At 36.1% G+C, this 21769-nt stretch overlaps 2 protein-coding genes across 2 annotated transcripts in view; both read left to right on the plus strand.

Moving 5' to 3' along the window:
- Positions 1-21769, plus strand: part of LOC127633173 (medium-chain acyl-CoA ligase ACSF2, mitochondrial-like) — a 233500-nt gene that overhangs the window by 99700 nt on the left and 112031 nt on the right. The gene's annotated exons all lie outside the window — the stretch shown is intronic.
- Positions 1-21769, plus strand: part of LOC127633427 (zinc finger E-box-binding homeobox 1-like) — a 78804-nt gene that overhangs the window by 45915 nt on the left and 11120 nt on the right. Inside the window, exons 2-3 of the mRNA XM_052112507.1 lie at positions 10488-10655; positions 20309-20464. Of these exons, the coding sequence (XP_051968467.1) occupies positions 10488-10655; positions 20309-20464 (324 nt within the window). The remainder of the gene's footprint in view (positions 1-10487; positions 10656-20308; positions 20465-21769) is intronic.

Here is a 21769-nt window from a genome sequence, read left to right on the forward strand (position 1 = left end):
GTCTGGTGCGAGATAAGAGCAGAATGAGCGTGTGTTTGTGTGTGTGTTGAAGCTTTGGTTTATATATAGCTCAGTTCTAATGCAGTGTGTATCTTCATTCCTCCAGTGCTGCTTGTGTGTGCAGTGCTATTATCATATGCTCTCCGAACTACAAATACAGCAAAACACTGTACAAATATTACTACTTCACTACTTCATTTGTTCTCAGGAAAAAAGTTAAAAAAAAATCCATGATTTGGATTGAGCTAACTAGATTTGTAAATTTTCTGAAGAAATATTAGGAGTACTGCCACGATGTTAAAGTGTTATGGGTGGTTTTTAGTGCATTGCTATGCGGTTGCTATGTGGTCACAAGTTGGTCGCTTACTGGCCCAAGAAAAAGAGTACACCCCTAAGTCTGTATGATATTCTGGTCCATAGATATGGCTCAGGTCCCTTCTTCAGTGTTAGTCTATGGCCCGCCAGGCCAAAACCATCCAATCTTTCTTGTCTGTATCATAAACGAGTTTGCACCAAAGTATAATACTTAAGTATGAGCAAAAGTTATAGTGATGCTTACCTTTGCAAACACCACTAATTAGTCTTTGCAGCTGAAAAGCAACAATACTGTACATGCATGTTGCAATGAAGGTAAGAAAAGCTAACAGAGATCTGTCGTTATGGCCAAGCCACTCAGTGAGAGTGTTATGATTGGACATTCCACGCATAGCTTCTCTCATCAGGGTTGAGGCACTCTCTAGTGGCACTCTCTCTCCTTGATGAACAAACGAACGAAAATACCCAACCGTCCATTCTTACTGTACTTCTAAAACAAACACCAATTCTCTCTCCACAAAACATAGCTTTGGACAAAAACACATTCCTAAGCCCAAAAGACAACTGTGTTTGCAATGGAAACCCAATTACAGGCAATTAAGCTATTTTTTGTTGAGATCAAGCACCTTGAATTTTCATACGTTGGTTTTGGCAGTCCTATAGGTGTACAACCAGCTACTTTCCATACAAAGGTGAAAAAGACAAGACACTGCAGAGCTCAAGTCTCTGGGAGGTAAGCATATCCGTCAATGTGAAGAGGAAAGCATGCTGTAATTTACTGCTCTTTTGCCTCCTCAAGATCCCTTCATTGGTGATAAATCCCACAAACAGAATCCTGAGCAAGGTATCGGTGTGCCCCAGCGATTATTTTCTTAAACCACAGGCCACAATGATTAATATGTGCTGCAGAGAGAGACAGCACTGTTCCAGAAGAGACACACTCCTGAGAGATTTAACACAGACTTCGTTCTTTTAGCACATTTCATTCTTACTGGCTAATTTTTTGCTCCTTAAAATAGCAAACTAAGCAAAGGTCAGAAGATTTACAACTTTTTACAACTAGCGTAATGGTGAGTGAAAACGAAATCAATTGTGTACAGATAAGAGAACATAAAAAACTAGGTATAGTAAACAGCACTGTATACACATTATACAAAAATATGCACAGTATAGAGATAATGCACAACATACTGTACTTAATATACACATAATAATACACACATTTACAAAATGTAAAAAGTACTTGAGTCATATACGTGACACAAACACACACACACACACACACACACACACACACACACACACACAAACTGTTTTACAATTATGCAAAGTATTTACACTGGCGGCCAAAAGTTTGGAATAATGTAAAGGTTTTGCTGTTTCGGAAGGAAATATGTACTTTAATTCACCAAAGTGGCATTCAACTGATCACAAAGTATAGTCAGACATTCCTGATGTAAAAAACAGCACCACCACTATTTAAAAAAAGGAATTTTTTATGAAATCTAGACAGGCTCCATTTCCAGCAGCCATCACTCCAATACCTTATCCTTGAGTAATCATGCTAAATTGCTCATTTGGTACTAGAAAATCACTTGTCTTTATATCAAATACAGCTGAAAGCTATTTGGTTCGTTAAATTAACCTTAAAATTGTCTTTGTGTTTGTTTTTGAGTTACCTCAGTATGCAATAGACTGGCATGTCTTAAGGTCAATATTAGGTGAAAATGGCAAAAAAAAAACAGCTTTCTCTAGGAACTCTTCAGTCGATCATTGTTTTGAGGAATGAAGGCTATACAATGCTTGAAATTGCCAGAAAAAAACGGAAGATTTCATACAAAGATGGACACTAGAATCTTCAAAGACAAAGGACAACTGGCTCTAACAAGGACAGAAAGTGATGTGGAAGGCCAGATGTACAATTAAACAAGAGGATAAGTACATCAGAGTCTCTAGTTTGAGAAATATATGCCTCACATGTCCTCAGCTGACAGCTTCATCAGTACAACAGTAAAGAGAAGACTCAGGGGTGCAGGACTTATGGGAAGAATAGAAAATCTAAAAGAAAATTTGGAATGGTCAAAGAAACACAGACATTGGACAACAGATCATTGGAAAAGAGTGTTATGGATCTTAACCCCATTGTGCTTTTGTGGGATCAGCTAGACTGTAAGGTGCGTGAGAAGTGCTCAACAAGACTGGACAAACTGAGAGCTAGAATACCAAGGATCTGCAAAGTTCTCATTGCTGCACGTGGAGGATTTTTTGATGAGAAATCTTTGAAGTAGTTGAAGTTCTGACTGTATGTATATTTATGTATTCAAATTGTAATGGTAATTTTTCACGTTATTAATGTCCTGACTATACATTGTGATCAGTTGAATGCCACTTTGGTGAATAAAAGTACCAATTTATGGTACTTAAGAGCAAAATCTGTACATTATTCCAAACTTTTGGCTACTAGTTTAGTTCCAATGAGTTTTATTAGGGCTGTGCTGATACAGTCATATTTATCTATTTATTGTGATATGTTTTCTCAAGATAAAAAAAGTAATAATTATATATAGTTAAACTAAAGGTGTATGTAGTCATTTGTTCCTCTTTAAAAATGATGTACTCCCTAAGAAATGAATTGTGATTTTGAAACATAGGTATAAAATCATGGCCACTCTCATGAGATGAAGACTCCAGTCATATCAGTGACCTTATAAGAGCTGCTTTATTCTACATGGAGAGGGTCCCCTCATGGGGCCTGCAGTGAGCTATATTTTTTTATTAGGTAGCAACGTAGTTTTGACAACATCTGCACAGCTACATCATGTCGTGTACCCAGTGTTTTCCATCGCCAGTTTTTAATCAGAACTAAAGATGTCTGATTCACAAATGATTCGATCATTTAAGTCGATTCTTGTCAATGAATTGGTCACACATGATAGCATAGCGGTCTGAATTGGTTTGTGATTCAATATGAATGACTTAAAAAGCTCAGGCATGTGCTGCTGAATCATTTAGAGCATTGCAAACACACTTATGGAATACTTTATAACATGGGAAAAAAACAAAGCTGGTTGCAGTAGATTTTTGTCTGCGATCAATGGAAACCAAATCTGCTAATGTTTTCAATGGTTTGCCAGTGTATTTCTAAGTTCACATGTTTGCAGCTTGTGAATGCCTACATGAAAATGCATAAAAAAGTTTCAATTTGTTAGGAGTACTGCCACGATGTTAAAGTGTTATGGGTGGTTGCCAGGGTGTTGCTATGCAGTTGGTAAAGTTTTACCAAGTTTTACCAATCAATTTGAAAATAAATGTGAAAACTGTGGTTTTGCTTGTTGAAAGTATGGATTTGTGTAGGCAGTGTAGGGTAAGCTACTATAAAATGTAGCTAGCTAAGCTACGAACTGCTCAACATGAAAAATAGTTAAGCTAAGCTGATAGCTACACAAAAAGTAGCGAGTTACTCTACAAGCAACACGCCAAAATTAGCTTGCTACATTTAAAATACTTATATACATACAGTTTTTTACAAACAGATGCACGGAGCGTACTGTTATAGACAAAGCAGCTACCTTATGTAGTTAAACTATTAGCTTCGCTATCGCTGTGTATAGGTAGCATGTATAAAAATTAATTTACATGTTTATTTTTACATGCACATACATTTTATATTGCACCATACACATACTTGTATACTGTTTTGCACTATACTGTAGCAAAGCTTTGATAAACATCATGTGAATAAGTCTTTTAAATGCTTTGTCTATAACAGTATGCTCCGTGCATCTGTTTATTTTTTTTTATTTTTTTATTATTAAGTTAAATGTTGCAAGCTACTTTTGGCATGTAGTTTGTAGTGTACTGTAACTTTCTCTGATGTGTACCTTTCAATTTAGCTTAAATATTTCTGTTGAGTATTTTTTTTTTGTAGCTTGCCCATACTAGGAGGCTGCCATGTTTGAATCACATGACCAGCAGAATACTACTGGCTTAGTGTCAGTAACCACCCTGTTATTTGGCACTTTTACTCATGAATTAAATTCATCTGACCGTGAACTGTACATTTCCACAATAGCGTTGGAAAACTGAACAAAATTGTGTTTGAATGATGCTGCATCCAGGCCCATAGGTGTGAGTGTAACTCCAAGGCAACATGCATAAAAAATGACTGAGTGAACCTTTATTGTGTGTGAGATGGTTAATAAGAGTTTGGGTTACAGATAGGGTTATGTTTGTTTTTCCAGAATTAAGTTTCAGGACTAACAAAGAATGTTGTTCAAATAGCATGTCCTACTTGGCTAAATAACATCGAACCTGATGCTTGTGCTTGCATAGCCTCTACATTGATATTGAGAGAGCACAAGGAGTAGATTGGAGATATTTTAATTGGAACGTTCTCAGTAGTAAAGACTGCCGCTCTCCTTTCTAAATGACAAATCAATAACTCTTGTCTGCCTTATAGTCTCAAGTGTCTTTTATCTGAGGTGTGTCTCAATGGAAGATTGTTCAATCCATTATTTAAAGACTATATTTGACATAGCCTTCTACTTACAAGCAGCTGAGCTTTGTCCACTTAAGTTAGGATCCTGGCTGGAGTTTGTCTGTCTGCATCATTATTAATGTGTATGTGTCTGCCATAGGGTGCTTGCTTCATGGAGGGATCACTTTTAGATACATTTATTGGTGTGCCTTGAAAAATGCCACTGCAGTACTCTAGAGGTTATGAGGGGGCACCTCCAACATGTTTTGAATAGAAGCTATAGAGAATCACCTGGGTTATGGGAATAGAGGCGGTATCACACAGGTACAGATTAGCAGATTGGAGGTCAGTTTGGGCTCAGACAACATATTGCTCTGCTCATATGGATTGATTGTAAAATACATAGACCTCTGGAAAAGTGTTTGACCAATAGGAATGTAGACTCATTAGGCTAATGGTTTCAAAGACTTGAAATCATAGCGATGTTCATGCCATCAGTGCACACTAAGATCCTTGAAAAAATTTGAGAAATGTTAATGTTTGTTTTTGGACAAGTGTGTGTGTGTGTAGAGAGAGAGAGAGAGAGAGAGAGAGAGAGAGAGAGAGAGATTATTTTAGGCAGGAGAGTAAAAAGTAGGCTACTTAGGAATTATACTTAAGTGAAAGTATTGATACTGAGTGAACATTTTACTCAAGAGTCAAGTTCAAAAGTCTAGTCAAAAACATACTTGAGTGAAAGTATTCACATTCAATTTACTTAAATATTAAAATGTAACTTAATATATATATATATATATATATATATATATATATATATATATATATATATATATATATATTTGCAAAGTGAATGATAATTTTTGACTTCATAACTGTCCAATCTGTAGAAGTAGCAGGCATTTAGATAAAAAACCGTCAGTCTTTCTCACTTCATGCTCATACATTTGAATGAAAACATCACATTCAGTCAGGAGGTCACATATCTCAATGTATCTTAAGAACTCCAACAGCCGCTGTATGACACTCCAGTTGAAATGGCTGACCTCTAGTCTGTCATCTGTTGTTTGTCGGATGCGGTGAAAAGGCGGCTTCAGTCCAGTAAGACAGTAAGAAAATGATCTGCAGAAAACTAGTGAGTACTTTTCAAGTTTAAATAAAATTGTAAAGAGTAAAACGTTTAAATATTTCTTTGGAAATGTAATCAAGTAAAAGTACAAGTATTCAGTTTAAACTGCACTTGAGTAAAGTACAAATCCCAAAAAATAATAATAAGTATTTTTAATCTACACCCCTGCTTATAGGTAAGCTGTGAATTTAGCTAGTGGGTGATTCTCACAAAGTCTGTCAGGAAAATGTCCTGGTCATATTTAACCACAAATAAATACTAATAATTATTACCATTAAGATTTTTTGCATCAAGACATTATTTTCAGGACACTGAATCACATTTTACATAATAATAATTATCATCACCTTAACATTTCTGGACAATTTATTTTCACTATTCCCATTTTTCAATAATGATTCTCATTACTGCTCATATAGTCTTTTTTTTTTACTTAAAAAAATAAATAAATAAATAAAAAAAAAACATTTTTTCTTTTTATTTCTTTTTATTTTTTGAATTAGCAAAACTTAAAGGAAGTACCAAGGGAGTGCTACTATGATGTATAAATATTTTTTAATTTGAATGATAGTCTATATAATTATATACCATGTTTTGGTTATTAGAAAATATAATAATAACCATACTTTTCCATGTTGGGGTGATGAAAACTGAGGTATAAAATGTCATGAAAATAATGTTGCATTGTAACAAAATCATAATGGCCCTAAAAATAAGTTTAATTTTCTAAATGCTAAATATAATTTCTATTTTGTTTCTTTAGATTTAGTAGGACCAGGACATTTTCTTGACAGGTTTTGTTAGAATCACCCTAGCATTTATGAAACTGACTACTAATCAGAGCCTTGGCCTGGCAGTTGGCTATGTTCAATATTAATATTATTATGTTTTATTAATATATCGACGAATAACTTTTAACTTACTTTTATTTTTGATTTAGTTTAAAAATAATTAAATAGATATTAATTTAGTTTATATATGATTTTTTGACACAATCAAAAACAAAAACAAAATATTTGGGTGCTGCTTTTTAGAGACCCACCAAATGGCATTTATGGGTAGGCCCAATAGTAAGAAACCAATAATCAATTCTCAACTATAAAACAACTATACCCAAAAAAAAATTCACTGACCTTTAACCTCTCCGTTGCAAAGTTGTTAAATGTTTTGAATTGCGCTTGTTTTTTTAAACAGTCTGTTCTTCCTGTGCATTGTCACAGTTTTAATTTACAGCTCTAGCATAATGTGTGCTATTGCTTTCTCGGTTTAACATTTATTTAGTCGCTTTTCCTGTGTGTACCTCCTGGAGGCTGTAATGAAATTTCTCTTGTGGAACAGCGGAACAAGGCTCGTGGCTGTTTGTCACGGATCACTCACACTGAGCTCACACACTTGCCACTGTCCCTTTACTTCAGTCTTCTGCTGACTAGCTTCGCCGTTTGCTTCCTTTGGCTGAACAGCCTGATAGGATTCACAACATCTCCTTCATAGGAGAGCAAATTTACTGTTGTGGTGATCTGTGCATTTCGCACTTGACAGGACTTTTGGTTGGTGAGTGATGAGCCTATCTCTATGATCGTGTGATTTTTCACTTTGGAACAGACAACATTTTTTCACTTGATAAAGCCACACCGCAGGCCTTTGTTGTGATCCATGACCTGATAACCAAAGATGGAATAAGAGATGGAGGGAAAGAGGTTGAGAGGTTTGTGTATGTACAAGGGATGTGCAAAACTTCATATTTTCCAAATCTAAATATTCTAAAGGAAGCCCTGCATAATTATGCTGGGTTCGGGTTCATCGGATCGAGGTCTGGATGCATTTCTTAAAGGGTGTTTACAGAAGATGCGTTCTTGAGTCCAAAAACAGCTGGATGAATCCCCGGTGGAATAGAATAAAATGCAGGGGTCACAAGATCTTAAACTTTTGTTATCGAATACCATTGTGCCCCATTTCTAAAGTATGTGTTAAAAACAAGTACAAGTCAGTGAAATTAAAGCAGATTGAGAGAGAGAGAGAGAAAAAGAGAGAGAAAGAGAGAGAGAGAGAGTTGGTTAAAGAGTGCAACAAAAAGCACAAAATCAGCTGAATGTAAATGTGCCAGATAAGGCTCGCAGAAGAGCTATGGTGTGTGTGTGTGTGTGTGTGTGTGTGTGTGTGTGTGTGTGTGTGTGTATAAATCTACAGCCAAACCCTCTGCTGACTTTGCTTCTCTCAAAGGAAAATTGATTTGGCCAGAGAGAGGTACTTAGATGAGTGGAAAAGAAGAATGACGGAGAGAGAGGGAGAGAGAGAGAGATTGAGAAAGAGAGGAGGTTAGGAAGGCTCTTTGACACACCTTCCTATCCCTTCGCCGCACAAAACTGACCTGCTGTGTACAATCACCATTCACTGCTCTTACAGTGACTGTGACAACCACTGCCACTTTCTTGTGTAATGTCCATTTAATGTATTTTCATTGGAAAAAGTACTTGTTTTTATGACAATTAAAGGGATAGTTTACCCAAATGTAAAAAAATCTGTTGTAATTTACTCATCATCGTGCTGTTCAGAAACCTATTAGTCTTTCTCTCTTCATTGTAATAAAATCTTGCAATGAAAGTGAATGGTGATTGTGACTAGTAAGCTACCTAACATCTCCATTAGTGTTCAACGGAAGAAAGAAAGTCATACGGGGAACAACACAATAGTGATTCAAAGATGCCAAAATATTCCATTTTTTTTAGGTGAAATAACTCTTTAAAGGAATATTTCAGGTTCAGTGCAAGTTAAGCTCAATCGATAGCTTTTGTGTTAAAATGCAGATTACAACAAAAAATATTTGTATATCTTGTTTACTTGAAAGAAAGCAAAAATTGTGGTTACACTAAGGCACTTACAATGGAAGTAATTGGGGCCAATCCATAAACACTAAAATACACTTTGTTGCAAAAGTTTAGCCATAAGATATAAATATTTTGTGTTAACCTGATTTTAGTGTGATAAAACCACATACTTACCTAATCAGTGTAATGTTATATCCAATATTACTCTATAATCACCATGGCATGCAATGCCATACCTGCAATTGAATATATTACACTAAAATCATGTAAAATAGAGATTTGATCGCACGTAAATAATTGTAACACTTAAAATCTTTACATCTTGTGGCTATAATTTTTAAACAGTATGTATTTAAATGTTTATGGACTGGCCCCAGTAATTTCCATTGTAAGTGCCTTACTTCTGCCAATTTAGAACAGGGGACAAGTCAAAAATATTTTCTGTGGTGATCAAAATTGTGCACAAATGAGCTTAACTTGAACCCGGATTTTTCCTTTAAGATAATACAGATTTCAGTGGTGGCCACTGACTGAAGCATATCAGAAATGCTTGATATTGTTCGCTGTAGCTTGGTTAAAAAAGGATATCTCTCTCCTCTTTTAGCTGAATTTATAAATCTGAGCACTTCAGTTTGATTTATGCATGCTCCATTAGAGGCCTTGTTCTGCCAGCACTTACCCTAACGAACAAGAACTTGTCAGGTGAGCTTACCACTCTGTCATCCACTGTTTTATTAGAATGTCAAATCACACTTAGTCCAGCTTGCAAACACACACCCTCTCTCTCGCTCTCTCTCATACACATTACTAATTAAGGCCGCCTGGCCTGTTACAGAAAATCAATGGCATTTTAGCTTTATCTTTCTCTCTTTCTCTATGCTGCAAAAATGAAGGTCAGTCGGTCTCTCCTCTTTCTCAAAAAAGTAAATAGGCGTTTAATAGTTTAAAATGGCTGAGGAGAGTATAGTGTGCCATGATAAAAACTTTTTTTTTTTTTTTTTCAGATTTCACATTTGCAAACCAAAAAAGGATATTCGATTACAGTACTCTACTTTAAATGAGTGGTTCTTAACAGGCAATTCGGGAAACAAAAAATAATTAGGTATGGTGTTTTTCCTGATTGGCCCAAAACATCAAATTTAAGTACATTTTTGTTTACTTGTGTACGATAAACACATTTGGCTGGGTCAGTGTTGGGTCACCACTTGACGTCCAATGTAAAATCTGTCTTCAAACAAAACCTGTTAAAACCCTTGCTTTATGTGACCTCATGATTACAAAACCTTGTTTGTCATCTCACTTGTTCATCTCATATGCACTGATTGCACCATTTTCACACTGGACCATTTGGCCAGGTCTTGCATTGTTTTAGCACAATGGTGGTTCTGATTTATTGATTAAATCCTGAGTGATTCTTTGTCTTGTTTCATTGGCTTATTGAAAGACACAGGAACTGCTCCACTACTACTTGGCATTTAATTGAATTATTCCCTGAAGTACCCTCAATCTCTCCACATCTCTTTAGTCATCTCTCCTACATCAACAATTGGTTTCAGCTGTGATCAGTGAATTTTCCAGAGGTGCTCTGTCTCTAATCTTGTCTGTCTCTTGTCTTGTACTGTTATTTGCACCAACATCCTCTTCCTAAAACTTGAGGTTTTTACCAACTCTTCATCTTGAAAAACGATTTCATATGGTAGCATTCACTCTTAAGTTAAGTGTTGTGTTTGTTCTGTCTCTGCAGTAAGTAACTACAGTCATGTGCTGGAGGGCCAGTCGGACTCAGATGATGAAGATAAGCTTCACATTGTAGAGGAGGAAGGGAGTCTCCTGGATGGGGCTGACTGTGACAGCGTGACCCTTGATGACGACCCTAACGGGGCTGCTGACCCAGATGGCAGATGGGATGATGGTAAACCCCACCCATTGTGATGTCACTGATTCCCAAAGATACATAATCGAACTGTAACACCTATCAAATTTCAATTTAAGGTTCTGATATTAGCAAGTTTTCTAACTGGTTGCTACATTGCTTGAAACGCGAGGATTGAAATTCTTATTATTCTTTTTCTCAAGCTTTTCTACAGTTAATTCTTGCTTAACGTAGAGACTCCCATTCAAACTTTTGCTTTGTTTTCAGCGTGCTATCTATTTTTGATTTTATAAACTTTCGTTTTTTTAAAGCTGCATTACGGTAGATTTTTTGGGATAAAATTTTACTAAATGCATTATTGATTGAGTACAAACATAATCTGTTAACTGTTTGGCAAAGTTCTTTACTTGCTATAATGCTTGGATATGTTGTTTGGTAGGGTTGTTGAAGCTTATATTGCTTGTCATGCTCATATGAATCTAACAATATTCATGTGATAACAGATCACGATGTATCTACTTTGTCCGGTGAAGTTACTTGTAACATGTTTACATGTTTATTCATGACTTCTGAGTATTTTATAACATTGCTGTAGTTTTCAGGTTCCCTAAGAGCGTGTGCTGCTGTTTACTCATTTCGTTTGCCCCAGTTGCAGAAATGCACAAGCTAACACTTATTGTCCTTTTAGCATATTGTCTGTTTACAAGTCACTATAGGTACAAGTTACTACAAGCTGGTTTCCCATGAAATTTATAATTATCTCAAGTTGTTTAAATTGTACCGATTTCACAGCAGTGATATACATATTATTTGTTAATATGTTAATACAGTTAGTGTGTAACCATCTATCTATTATAAATTTACTGCTAAAGAAATGATTAATTAAACTTATTATTGTAATTTTTTGCATTTTTCTGCATATTATTTTCATGTTTAATAAAGTATATTTCATCCCCATCATTATTAAATTCTCGTTTTATGAATAAATTAATAAATTAACATTAAATTTATTTAGTGCTTTTCTGACACTACACTCAAAGCGCTTCACGTATTGAACAGAGGACTCTCCTCAAACACCATTAGTGTGCAGCATCCACCTGGATGATGTGACGGCAGCCATATTGTGCCAGTACACTCACCACATCAACACATCACACACCAGCTATTGGTGGAGAGGAGAGAGTAGAGTGATACAGCCAGTTGAAGAATGGGGATTATTAGGAGGCCATGATTGATAAGGGCCAAAAGGGGAATTTGGCCAGGACACCAGGGCTACACCCCTAATCTTTACGAGAATTGCCCTGAGATTTTTAATGACCACAGAGTTTCAGGACCTCAGTTTAACATCTCATCCAAAGGATGGTACAGCATCCCCATCATTATACTGATTAGGACCCACACAGACCACATGCTTGCCTTACTAACAACTGTTCCAGCAGCAAACTTAGTTTTCCCCAGCAGGTCTCCCATCCAGGTACTGACCAGATCAACCGTGTTTAGCTGCACTGGGCAATCAGTCTAAAGCTACAGGGTGATATGGCTGCTGGCTTTATATTTTTAGTTGAAAGTGTTATTGTGTGCAGTACATATACATACTATTGCAGTATTTATGTTTTCTTTTTTTTTCTCCCCAATTTGGAATGCCCAATTCCAAATGCGCTCTAATTCCTCATGGTGGTATAGTGACTTGCCTCAATCTGAGTGTGACGGAAGACGAATCTCAGTTGTCTCCGCATCTGAGACCGTCAATCCAGGCATCTTATTACATTGCTTGTTGAGTGCATTACTGCGGAGACATAGCATATGTGGAGGATTCACGCTATTCTCCGGGGCATCCACGCCCCACCGAGTGCGAACCCCATTATAGCAACCACAAGGAAGTTACCCCATGTGACTCTACCTTCCCTAGCAAGACCTGGCTGGAGTCATTAAGCACGCCCTGGATTCGAACTCGTCACTCCAGGGGTGGTAGTCGGCATCTTTATTTGCTGAGCTACCCAGGCCGCGTACTATTGTAGTATTACGATTCTACTTGCATTAACAACTGAGGCTGTACAATATAATATAAAATAATAAAGTCTTCCATTGAACTTGTATCAGCCATATCACAAGTTTCACCTCTTAAATTAATAAGTGTAGTACAATACAAACATTAGTGCATAAAATTCTAGAATAATCATATTCAAATATACTGCTAACTGGTGGTGGTTAAGGTGAGTTCCCTGTTCTCAATGAAAAAGCTTTGAGTGTAGTGTCATAATGGGCTAGAAGTGTAAAATAAATTTATTCATTTATTCAAAATATGTAAATACAAGTGTGTGGCAGGGCGGAGGGCGGGGCCAGGTCGTGATCCTACACACCCGGTCCCGTATGAGGCTAATTATGCCTCCGTGAGGGATAAAGGTCGACTGCAGGGGATTGTGCGGGAGAGAGAGAGATCGTTTATGGACATGTCCGTCATGTGTGTGTTTATGTTTTCTTTTAAGTTTATCATTAAACCATTATTTATATCATTAAGCCGGTACTCACCTCCTCTTTCCATTGATCCCTTTACAAAGTGTTGTTTATCTTTATCAAAGCAAGGAATATTTCAGTTTGAAATGTTTAATCGTCTAAAATTATATCAACTGGAAAATAGAACAGATGGCTCTGAATATATCCCAGTCATGATCACACACAGACGATATCCAGGTAAGCACAAATCATGAGATTCATCCGTGCAGAAGATCAGTGCCGAAACAACTTTGCAACTAAGTTTTAACAACAGATGTCGCTAAAAAGCACAAAGTTCCATGGTGCGTTTTTAAGGAATTTTTTGAAGTATGTTGAAGTGGCTTACATTGGCTTACACTGACACCTATTGGCCTGGATGCTGCATCATTCAAACACTGTAGTTTTTAGTTACCAATGACATAGAAATTCACTATACACAGTAAACCAGGGTTAATTTAATCCATGAATGAAAGTGTCCATTAACAGGGCAGTTACTGAGATGAAGCAAGTAGTATTCAGCTGGTCATGTGATGCTAACATGGCTGCCCCCTTAAGGGCACCCCTGCTCGATGTAGAATAAAAGAGCTTTTATAAGGATACAAATATGACTTAACTCTTCATTTCTCATGAGTGGTCATGATTATATACATATGTTTAAAAGGTACAATTTGTTTCTATAGAATTAAAAACATTAAAAGAGGAAAAAAATTAGAGTTTGCCTTTAAGATTAAAGTTTTAAAAACGGATGTGTTTGGTGAATGCCAACTGCTTGTGATGATGTCTTTGTAATGTAATTGTAATTTACATACTGAATTGTGATCAAATCAGGTTTATTAATGGAAAAAGTGAACCATAATTAGTGAATCTCAATCAATTTCTTTAAGATTGAATGTAGCTTCAAACAATCATCAAAAATTAAAAACTATTCCATTTCTGCCTTGCAAGTACAGGTATTTCCTTCACGAATTGTGAACCTAGTTTTTATTGAGATGATAAATTTTTGGTTCTATGTGGGTAATGAATGCTTTGGGATACAGAGTTATTTTGCTTTCAATGAAGGTATTTCTGCAGTGTTCTTGGGATAATATGCATTGCCTGCAGTGTGAGGATTGTTTATGTAGGAATAGGTGAACATACAGTCTGTTGTGTGTGAGCTGCCAGGGTGCTATTGTGCATTAAGGTTAGTGTTGCGGGACGTAGACATCATGGCAGGTAATATACCGCCAATATAACCACGGCAACTGCTGGCGCAGCAGCCCCTTATTCTCTTGGTCATTCAGTTTTCTCATTCGCTAGACTTTCCTCTCTTTCACGCTATGTTGTATTTTCAAGTTCACCCCTGAAATTCATAGGCCTCTCTCATTTTAATTTTTATCAGTATTCATTCATTCCTCTCTCCTTGTTTCTCTGTCAGTTCTCTGCAGGACAGAGGTTCAGTGAAGAAGAAAGTCATTGTTTTTGGCAGAGTTTTTCAAACATTAAACACTTCACAGAAACCCAAGTTATGAGAGAGGGACTACACACAAACGCTCTCTCTCTCTCACACACACACACACACACACACACACACACACACCCTTCTTTCTTACATCCATTCCACCTTCATCTCTTTGTAGTCTTTCTTTGTCCGCTTGTTGTTTCTTTGTTGTAGAGGTTTAAATGAATTATTGTTGTAAGGCTCTGAGGCATTCCCAGAATTATTTGTGTCTTCTCTCTTTTAACATGTTTCAGCATAGGATCCAAGCACCTGTTGCACCTTCAACAATTCAAAAGCTTTTCTCCTTCCCATTTCTTCTCTGTTTCTTAGCCTGTTTCCGTCTCCATTGCCAAAGGCTCAGATTAGCACTTGCAGTATGAGGCCCAGATATATTATCCATTAGGAGGTGTGTCACATAGAGAAATTGGCCTGTCGGGATGTAATGTGCATTGTTCTCTGTTCTCACATGTCGTATTTGAGTTATATACACTTCTGTGCCTAAGCTACCCATCATTCATAGCGTTCAGAGCTGTAAAGCAGCCACTAGCTATAACGGTTTAACACTATCAGTCTCGATCTCACTCTTGATTCAGGCTACCCCAGCATGTTAAGAAAAATTCTATAAAAAACTAAAGATTTAAAAAACTAAAAATGTTAATTATATGGTTATGATAAATCATTTTCGTGTAATACTATTTTATACTATACAAGTACACAGAAGAGACAGACATTCCTGAAACTACTGATATATTACACAGATGTTTTTGATCTTATTATAAAATATAACATATAAACCTTAATGGATCTTATGCTACCTATAAAAAAAATAGCCTACACATATAAAAAAAATATTTTAAGATTTATGCATATAAATTGCATATAGAATTAAGTAATCTTTAAAAATTTCATAAAAAAATATTGAAAGTTATATTTTTATATATATATATATATATATATATATATATATATATATATTATTATTTTTTTATTTTTTTTTATTATTATTACAGAATTAAATTTGATGGAATTTAGTTATAAATCTTAAAGATTGGCTAAAATATGTTTTTTTGAGTGTATAGGCTTTCCTGCTGTTTCCGGACAGATGTTGTAGCTATTGTTGTGTGTAAATCTAAACAATATGAAATATCTACACCTTTATTGGACTTTTCGAACATTATGTGAAAATAAAAACATAGTTTGACTGTCTTCATGCAACACGCAAACTCAATTCCTGAAGCAACCATGTAATTGTGTGCAGCTTCTATGACACTTTCGGCTCATGTGTCGACTCGTGTGCTATTTGGGACTTGAAATTGGTCCTTTGCATCGCTTTCACAAGTGCAATGCTCTATCAGTTTGATTGTGAATGAACAAGGTTGAAAATGTAGTTGGTTATGTAATACAAACTTTTAAATATATTGCCTCACAAGTCATGCACTAGAGTTAAAATGTTTCGTTGTCATAAGATAGCATTGTGTGGGACAGAGCGATAATGAACTGATATAGCCATATATTTTGGTTGACTGCTTTAGAGCAAAGCTTCTTAGTGGCTTTTAGTTTGTCAAGCTATATAGTTAGTTAGCCCGGTTGGTCATATTCTGTTCCCCCTTTCTCTTCACTTTCCTCTCAATTTTCCACTGTCATATCTAAAAAAGGCTATATTCCTTGCTTTTGTTGTGGATTTAGTCCGGAATTGAGTACAGAGTGAAACAATCACATGTGGGGGACACAATCACCTTTTTGTCAAATGTTTAGGGGTTGGGGGTGGGGGACATAGACACCACATTCCCTAAGGTTGCTGCGTCTTTGCATACATCCTTCATGACCTTCCCTTTTTCTTTATTTCTTACTTTTTTATCTTGACAGCATTCTCTGTTTTAGAGTACCAGCTTGTTCACAGACAGACTGACTCTCTGTGGTCTCTCTGTCTGTGTTTGTTTTAAAGCTGCAATTCTTGTACGCCCCTCTACCTCACCCTCCACTTTCCCTCTGTCTCCTTCCCATAATTTTTCTGTGATTCATTCTTCATGATCAGATGACTGGCCTCTTGCTCAATGTCAAATCATATTTTGTGAGATGAAAATGGGTCTCTCTCAGTCATTTATGGGGTAAATACTCCGTAAACCAATACATTATTACCGAGGCACGGAAAGCGATGCTGCTTTTAAAATTCAATATGTCATGCCATTCTGTTTCTCTGTAATTTAACCACACGTTTCTTGAACAGGCATTAGGAGTTAGCCATTTACGTAATGCGGTGAGCACAGGCACCTAGCATAATGGAACAAGGAACACGGTGGATGGTCTTACCTAATATTTTTACTGTTGTAGAAGATTACATTCTGTATTTGACTCATAGGTTTTAAAGTGCATAAGCATATGGTGATGGAGTAATTGGTCACTGGGGAAGGTGGTGTAAGTGCCTGAGTCATAATGGAAATCCCAACAGAACTATAATCAGGAAAAGTGAAGCATTGCATTCTGGGAAACGTAGTGCTGGAGGAGGTCTTACTTGAGATTTATACAGTAATGCTGCAAAAAAGATGAGCAGAAAGTTTTTGGACCACATTCAGATGCGTTGTAAATGTAGCAAGAATATTTCCTGTTATTGGGATTAAAAATGGACAGTGCAATTTTCATTTTTCTTTCTTTCTTTACAAATATCTTCAGTTGCTCTAGTTAATTAACCCAAGTTAAAAGAAATTTCAATAAGATGAATTGCTGTCTGAGCTTTTTATCTATGTGAAATAATTCTAGCATGCAAACTAGTGTCATCCTTAAATCAAATTAAGCCCATCACCGAACACTCATGCACTTTATCTGACCTTCAACCTAAATGTGTGTTTAAGATGGTCAGGATGTCATACATAATCTGTCAAATGTGAATGTATGTATGTGTGTTTCATCAGTGATCTTACCAACCACACTTACTTATTTCTTTCTTTTCAAAGAAGGTTTTGATTTGTTGTACAATCACAAGATAATCTCTGCCTGCCTCTATGAACAGTTTATTGTAAGACCTGAGGGGATTTTGTCCCTCATAGGAAGATGTCATAGGACTTTAATAATGTGGTGTAATAAAGTGTTGAGTCCAGATTGCAAGAATTTCTTGGAAACACAGAGCTGTTGAGAGTGTAGTGTGAAAGATCACAAGAGAATGTAGAGATTTTCTTAGTCCTCAATTGTCCAACCTCGCTAACATTCACATCGCTCTATCTCTGGTCCGCTTATGCGATTGTAATGGCTACAGTTGTGCTGTGATGTCATGACAACACTGTGATGCAATGGGTGTATAGTACTGGGTAAGCTTGGAGCAAGAGTTATGTTATTCATCTGTTCCTTCACAAGCAGAACATCTCACACCCAGATTTCAGCAGAATTTAAACCTCATTTGCACTTTTGAGAGAGAACATTTGCCATTGAAATCGATGGCGATCAAGATAGCATTCATGGTTTTTCTATCCGCAAGTGCCAAGAATGAAGTTTAAATGAATATGCAAATGAAAGGGGGAAGGCAAAGGGGGATGTTTTCCAGGGTCCTGTAATAAGGGAGGGCCCACTAAACAAATTTTTACACTGCCAAATGCATAAGTGGGGGGCAATCCATGAATAATATTTTTTTTAGCAATGGTGCTGTATAGATCCAATGTGGTTCTGATGTGATATTTGTGCTTCTTTGCAATGTGAACCTCATCAACAACATTATTGTCAAAAACGTTCATTGACAAAGGGTGTTTTGATTCCGTCAAGACAAAATCTTGAAATATCCACAACATAAACTGAATATTACAACTTACATCTGCAATGCCAATAAAGCGAATAAACAGGTGAACTTGAACTGTTACACACTAGTCAGAATACGTAACTTGTGTTGTGAATATGCTGTTTCCACATGTAATGAACCATCCGAAACGGTCTGAAACACGGGAAATTGAGACCAGTCTCTAAAGCAAAGAATTCACAATACAGTAACTACTAAATGTAGCTAATACGTCAGTATATTCATTTTCTACTATTATTTCAGAAGCTCAGTTTTTCAGGACAGTTTTAACATGTTCATGAATCTTTAAAATGTTTGATGTTTAAATTATTAAGTGTTTAAACATTTAAAATATATTTGGTTATGGTGTGGTCTGTCACAGTTTGACATTTATTTTGTCATTTTGTGCATTAATGTTAGTTAAGATGTTATATTCATCAACAAAATTGAAATGGATTAAATTAGTAAATATAACATTACAGAATGTTTCTATACCATGGTGAGAAAACCATACATATCAGACAAATATAGTGTCACTGTATGGAGTGCACATCCCTTTTGGAGACATCACTGCTGGAGTGAAGTGTACTACAGGGAGATGCAGAGAAAGAGAGAGAGGACAGGCAAAAAATACTGACACACACAAATAAATTGTCTTCATTTAGTTTTTTCCCCCCACATATTGCTGCATCTCCTAAATCGTTCCGACACACAAATGGGCAGATGTCCTCAGGTGTTTCCGAATGTTGTTTTGACTCGCTAGCGAATGTCATTAGTTGTAATTGCTGACATTGCGGACTCATTTTGAGTGTACGCATGAGAGAGCGCATAGCTAAGGCACAGAACGGCATGCTGCCCGAGGGCTCAGTTTTTCCCGAAGCCTTCACTTGTTCATTTGCAACCGTTAGTTGAGCCAATCTTTCGTTTGTGTGCAAAAGAGAATGAGAGTACATTTTTCAAATTAAAGAAGCTCATTTAATCGGGAGGTTGAGCTTAGATTGTGCATTAAGCCCAAAATTTAATTAGCAGCTCTGGAAACATTTCTTTTTTATTTGCATTTAATAGGTAAATGTGCAATCGAGGACTGATATGTATTTTTGTGGGTGTACGTACGTGAAGCTCTGTGTATCTAAAGCTTGTATGCTCTCAAACCCCAGTGAGTATTTAGTTAATGTACTGTTGAATAGTAATTCACCACACTTTTTATTCCTGTAATTCTTTCAGATGTTATTTGCTCTGTTTCAAATTGCTCATCCTTCTTATTTTTATGGTGCATTGGGCCCATGTCCTGCAACTGTTTACACTGCAAGCGATGCAACATAACAAAACCAAAATGACATGTTGTAGACAGCTTTGTTGATAATAGACTGACAAGTGGCAGAGGATTGTTTAACTCTATGTAAAAACTGTACTGCAATGCACTGAGAATGAGTCCTGCATTTAACTAATGTTTTAGTAAAAGAAAATTGTGCACAGATGCATTATTCAGATGTAATGCCACGTGTTAACCGTGATGGAGCTATGCGTTCAAATGTGGATCAAATGTAGATTGAATGGTTTCATCTGAAATAAACAGTGGGCTATCGTTGCCATTAAAGCGTTATTGACAGAAGACATACAGTGTATGTACACCAATCATGAGCATGTAACTTGTAATTTACAGCATCATAAACATTTTAATAACACAAATTGCAAATGCAGTTACAATGCTGAAATAAGCACACATTATTTTTAACAGAAATTAACTTAGATTAATTCATCCATATAGGTATTTACACCATGTAAACTGAAGAAATGTAAAACTGGTGGAATGCAAAATAAATGCACATCATTCTAATATTATTATAAATTGAGTATGAACAGTGAATTTAGGATAGGTCTACTTTTGATGCATCACTTGCTGTAGTTTAGATCCTGTTAGCAATTCAGTCTAATTGTTTGTGTTTTTTGTGTGTGTTGCAGTGAAAGACGAGTGCATGTCAGATGAGGATGAGAGGAGCAGAGATGCTTTGGTTGAGGAGATGCTCCAACAAGGAGACACGGCCGTCATCTTCCCAGAGGCACCAGACGATGAACCACGACAAGGCACACCAGAGACAAGTGGACATGATGAAAATGGTACATAAACACAGAAATACTTCCTTTACACATGAAAAGTTTTGAAAATGTATTTGTTTCCTTTTTTTTTTTTTCATAGATTTTTTGATTAACAATAATAAAACAACCCACTATCCAGGTGTAACTCATAAAACAACCCTATATCCACTTATATTAAACTTCTATTTCTTTCACACCTGCAACACCTGAGCAAATCTCTCATACCTGAGCTACTTTCTCATGTCCCTGTTGCTGTGTTTGAAAACTTTTCACCTGACTGGAGGGAGAGGGTTAATACATTACCTGTTAACAGGTAATATGTTACCTGTGTGAGAGTTGGACTGGAACTCATCCAGGTGTCTCCTGTTCTCCATTTTAACCATAAAGGAACTGAAAATACATTTGAAAATTTAAATAAAAGTTCAAATCTGTCATTTTTAAATATTGACATTTGTTATCAGAAATATTCTGACAATTTTATACCATGATTTGTATGCTCAGTAGTGGTGTTGTAATTAAAACTAATAATGTATTTATGAACGGCACCGCATGAGTTTAAACCATTTAATCCCATATTTTTCCCAGCTGAGTGGACACATGTATTTTACTCCTTGGATACCCCAATGAAAGAAACTGTATGTCTTTTCTAAACAATGTTGAAAAAAGTTAGTGAAAGTATGATATTCATACTTGGTAACAATTGTAACCAGTGGGGAAATACAGAGTAAGTGTGATAGTCATTTTGCTCAGTTGCTCAATAGGACCCAATAGAAAATTGAAAATAATAAAAGTAACATTTTAATATACTATATATATTTGTTTTAATATCAAGCAATTGTGGGGGGAAAGGGAATGACAAACCAAGAATAACTGCATAATTAGTTTTACTTTAATTTATTGTAATAATAATTTTTAAATCTGCAAGTTTATAATGGGAGTCAATGAGTCGCCTGTTCAAGAATGGGTCTCTGTATTTTCCCACCGGTCACAATTGTGACCAGTTACATGTTTACTTATCCTATGAGCATGATTTATATGAAGCAGAACAATCTTACTATTAAGTCAATAATAGACCCTTTAAACATTATATAGTATACAAAATACAGTAGTTGTAAGTGTATCATGACAGGTTTTATTTGCTTCCTTTTATGGAGTTTTGGCACAGACATAATCTTTAAAGGAACACAGTGGAATTAAATGGCTTTTGTCATGTGACTATTTGCACCACTCATGTAATTTTTTTTTTTTACATGAAATCAAGATAGTTTGCACTGTCATTTACAATTGACAACTCTTTGTAAAATAAATCAGCTCTTTTTAGAGCCT

The sequence above is a fragment of the Xyrauchen texanus genome, chromosome 40 (genome assembly GCF_025860055.1).
Source record: "Xyrauchen texanus isolate HMW12.3.18 chromosome 40, RBS_HiC_50CHRs, whole genome shotgun sequence".
NCBI lineage: Eukaryota > Metazoa > Chordata > Actinopteri > Cypriniformes > Catostomidae > Xyrauchen > Xyrauchen texanus.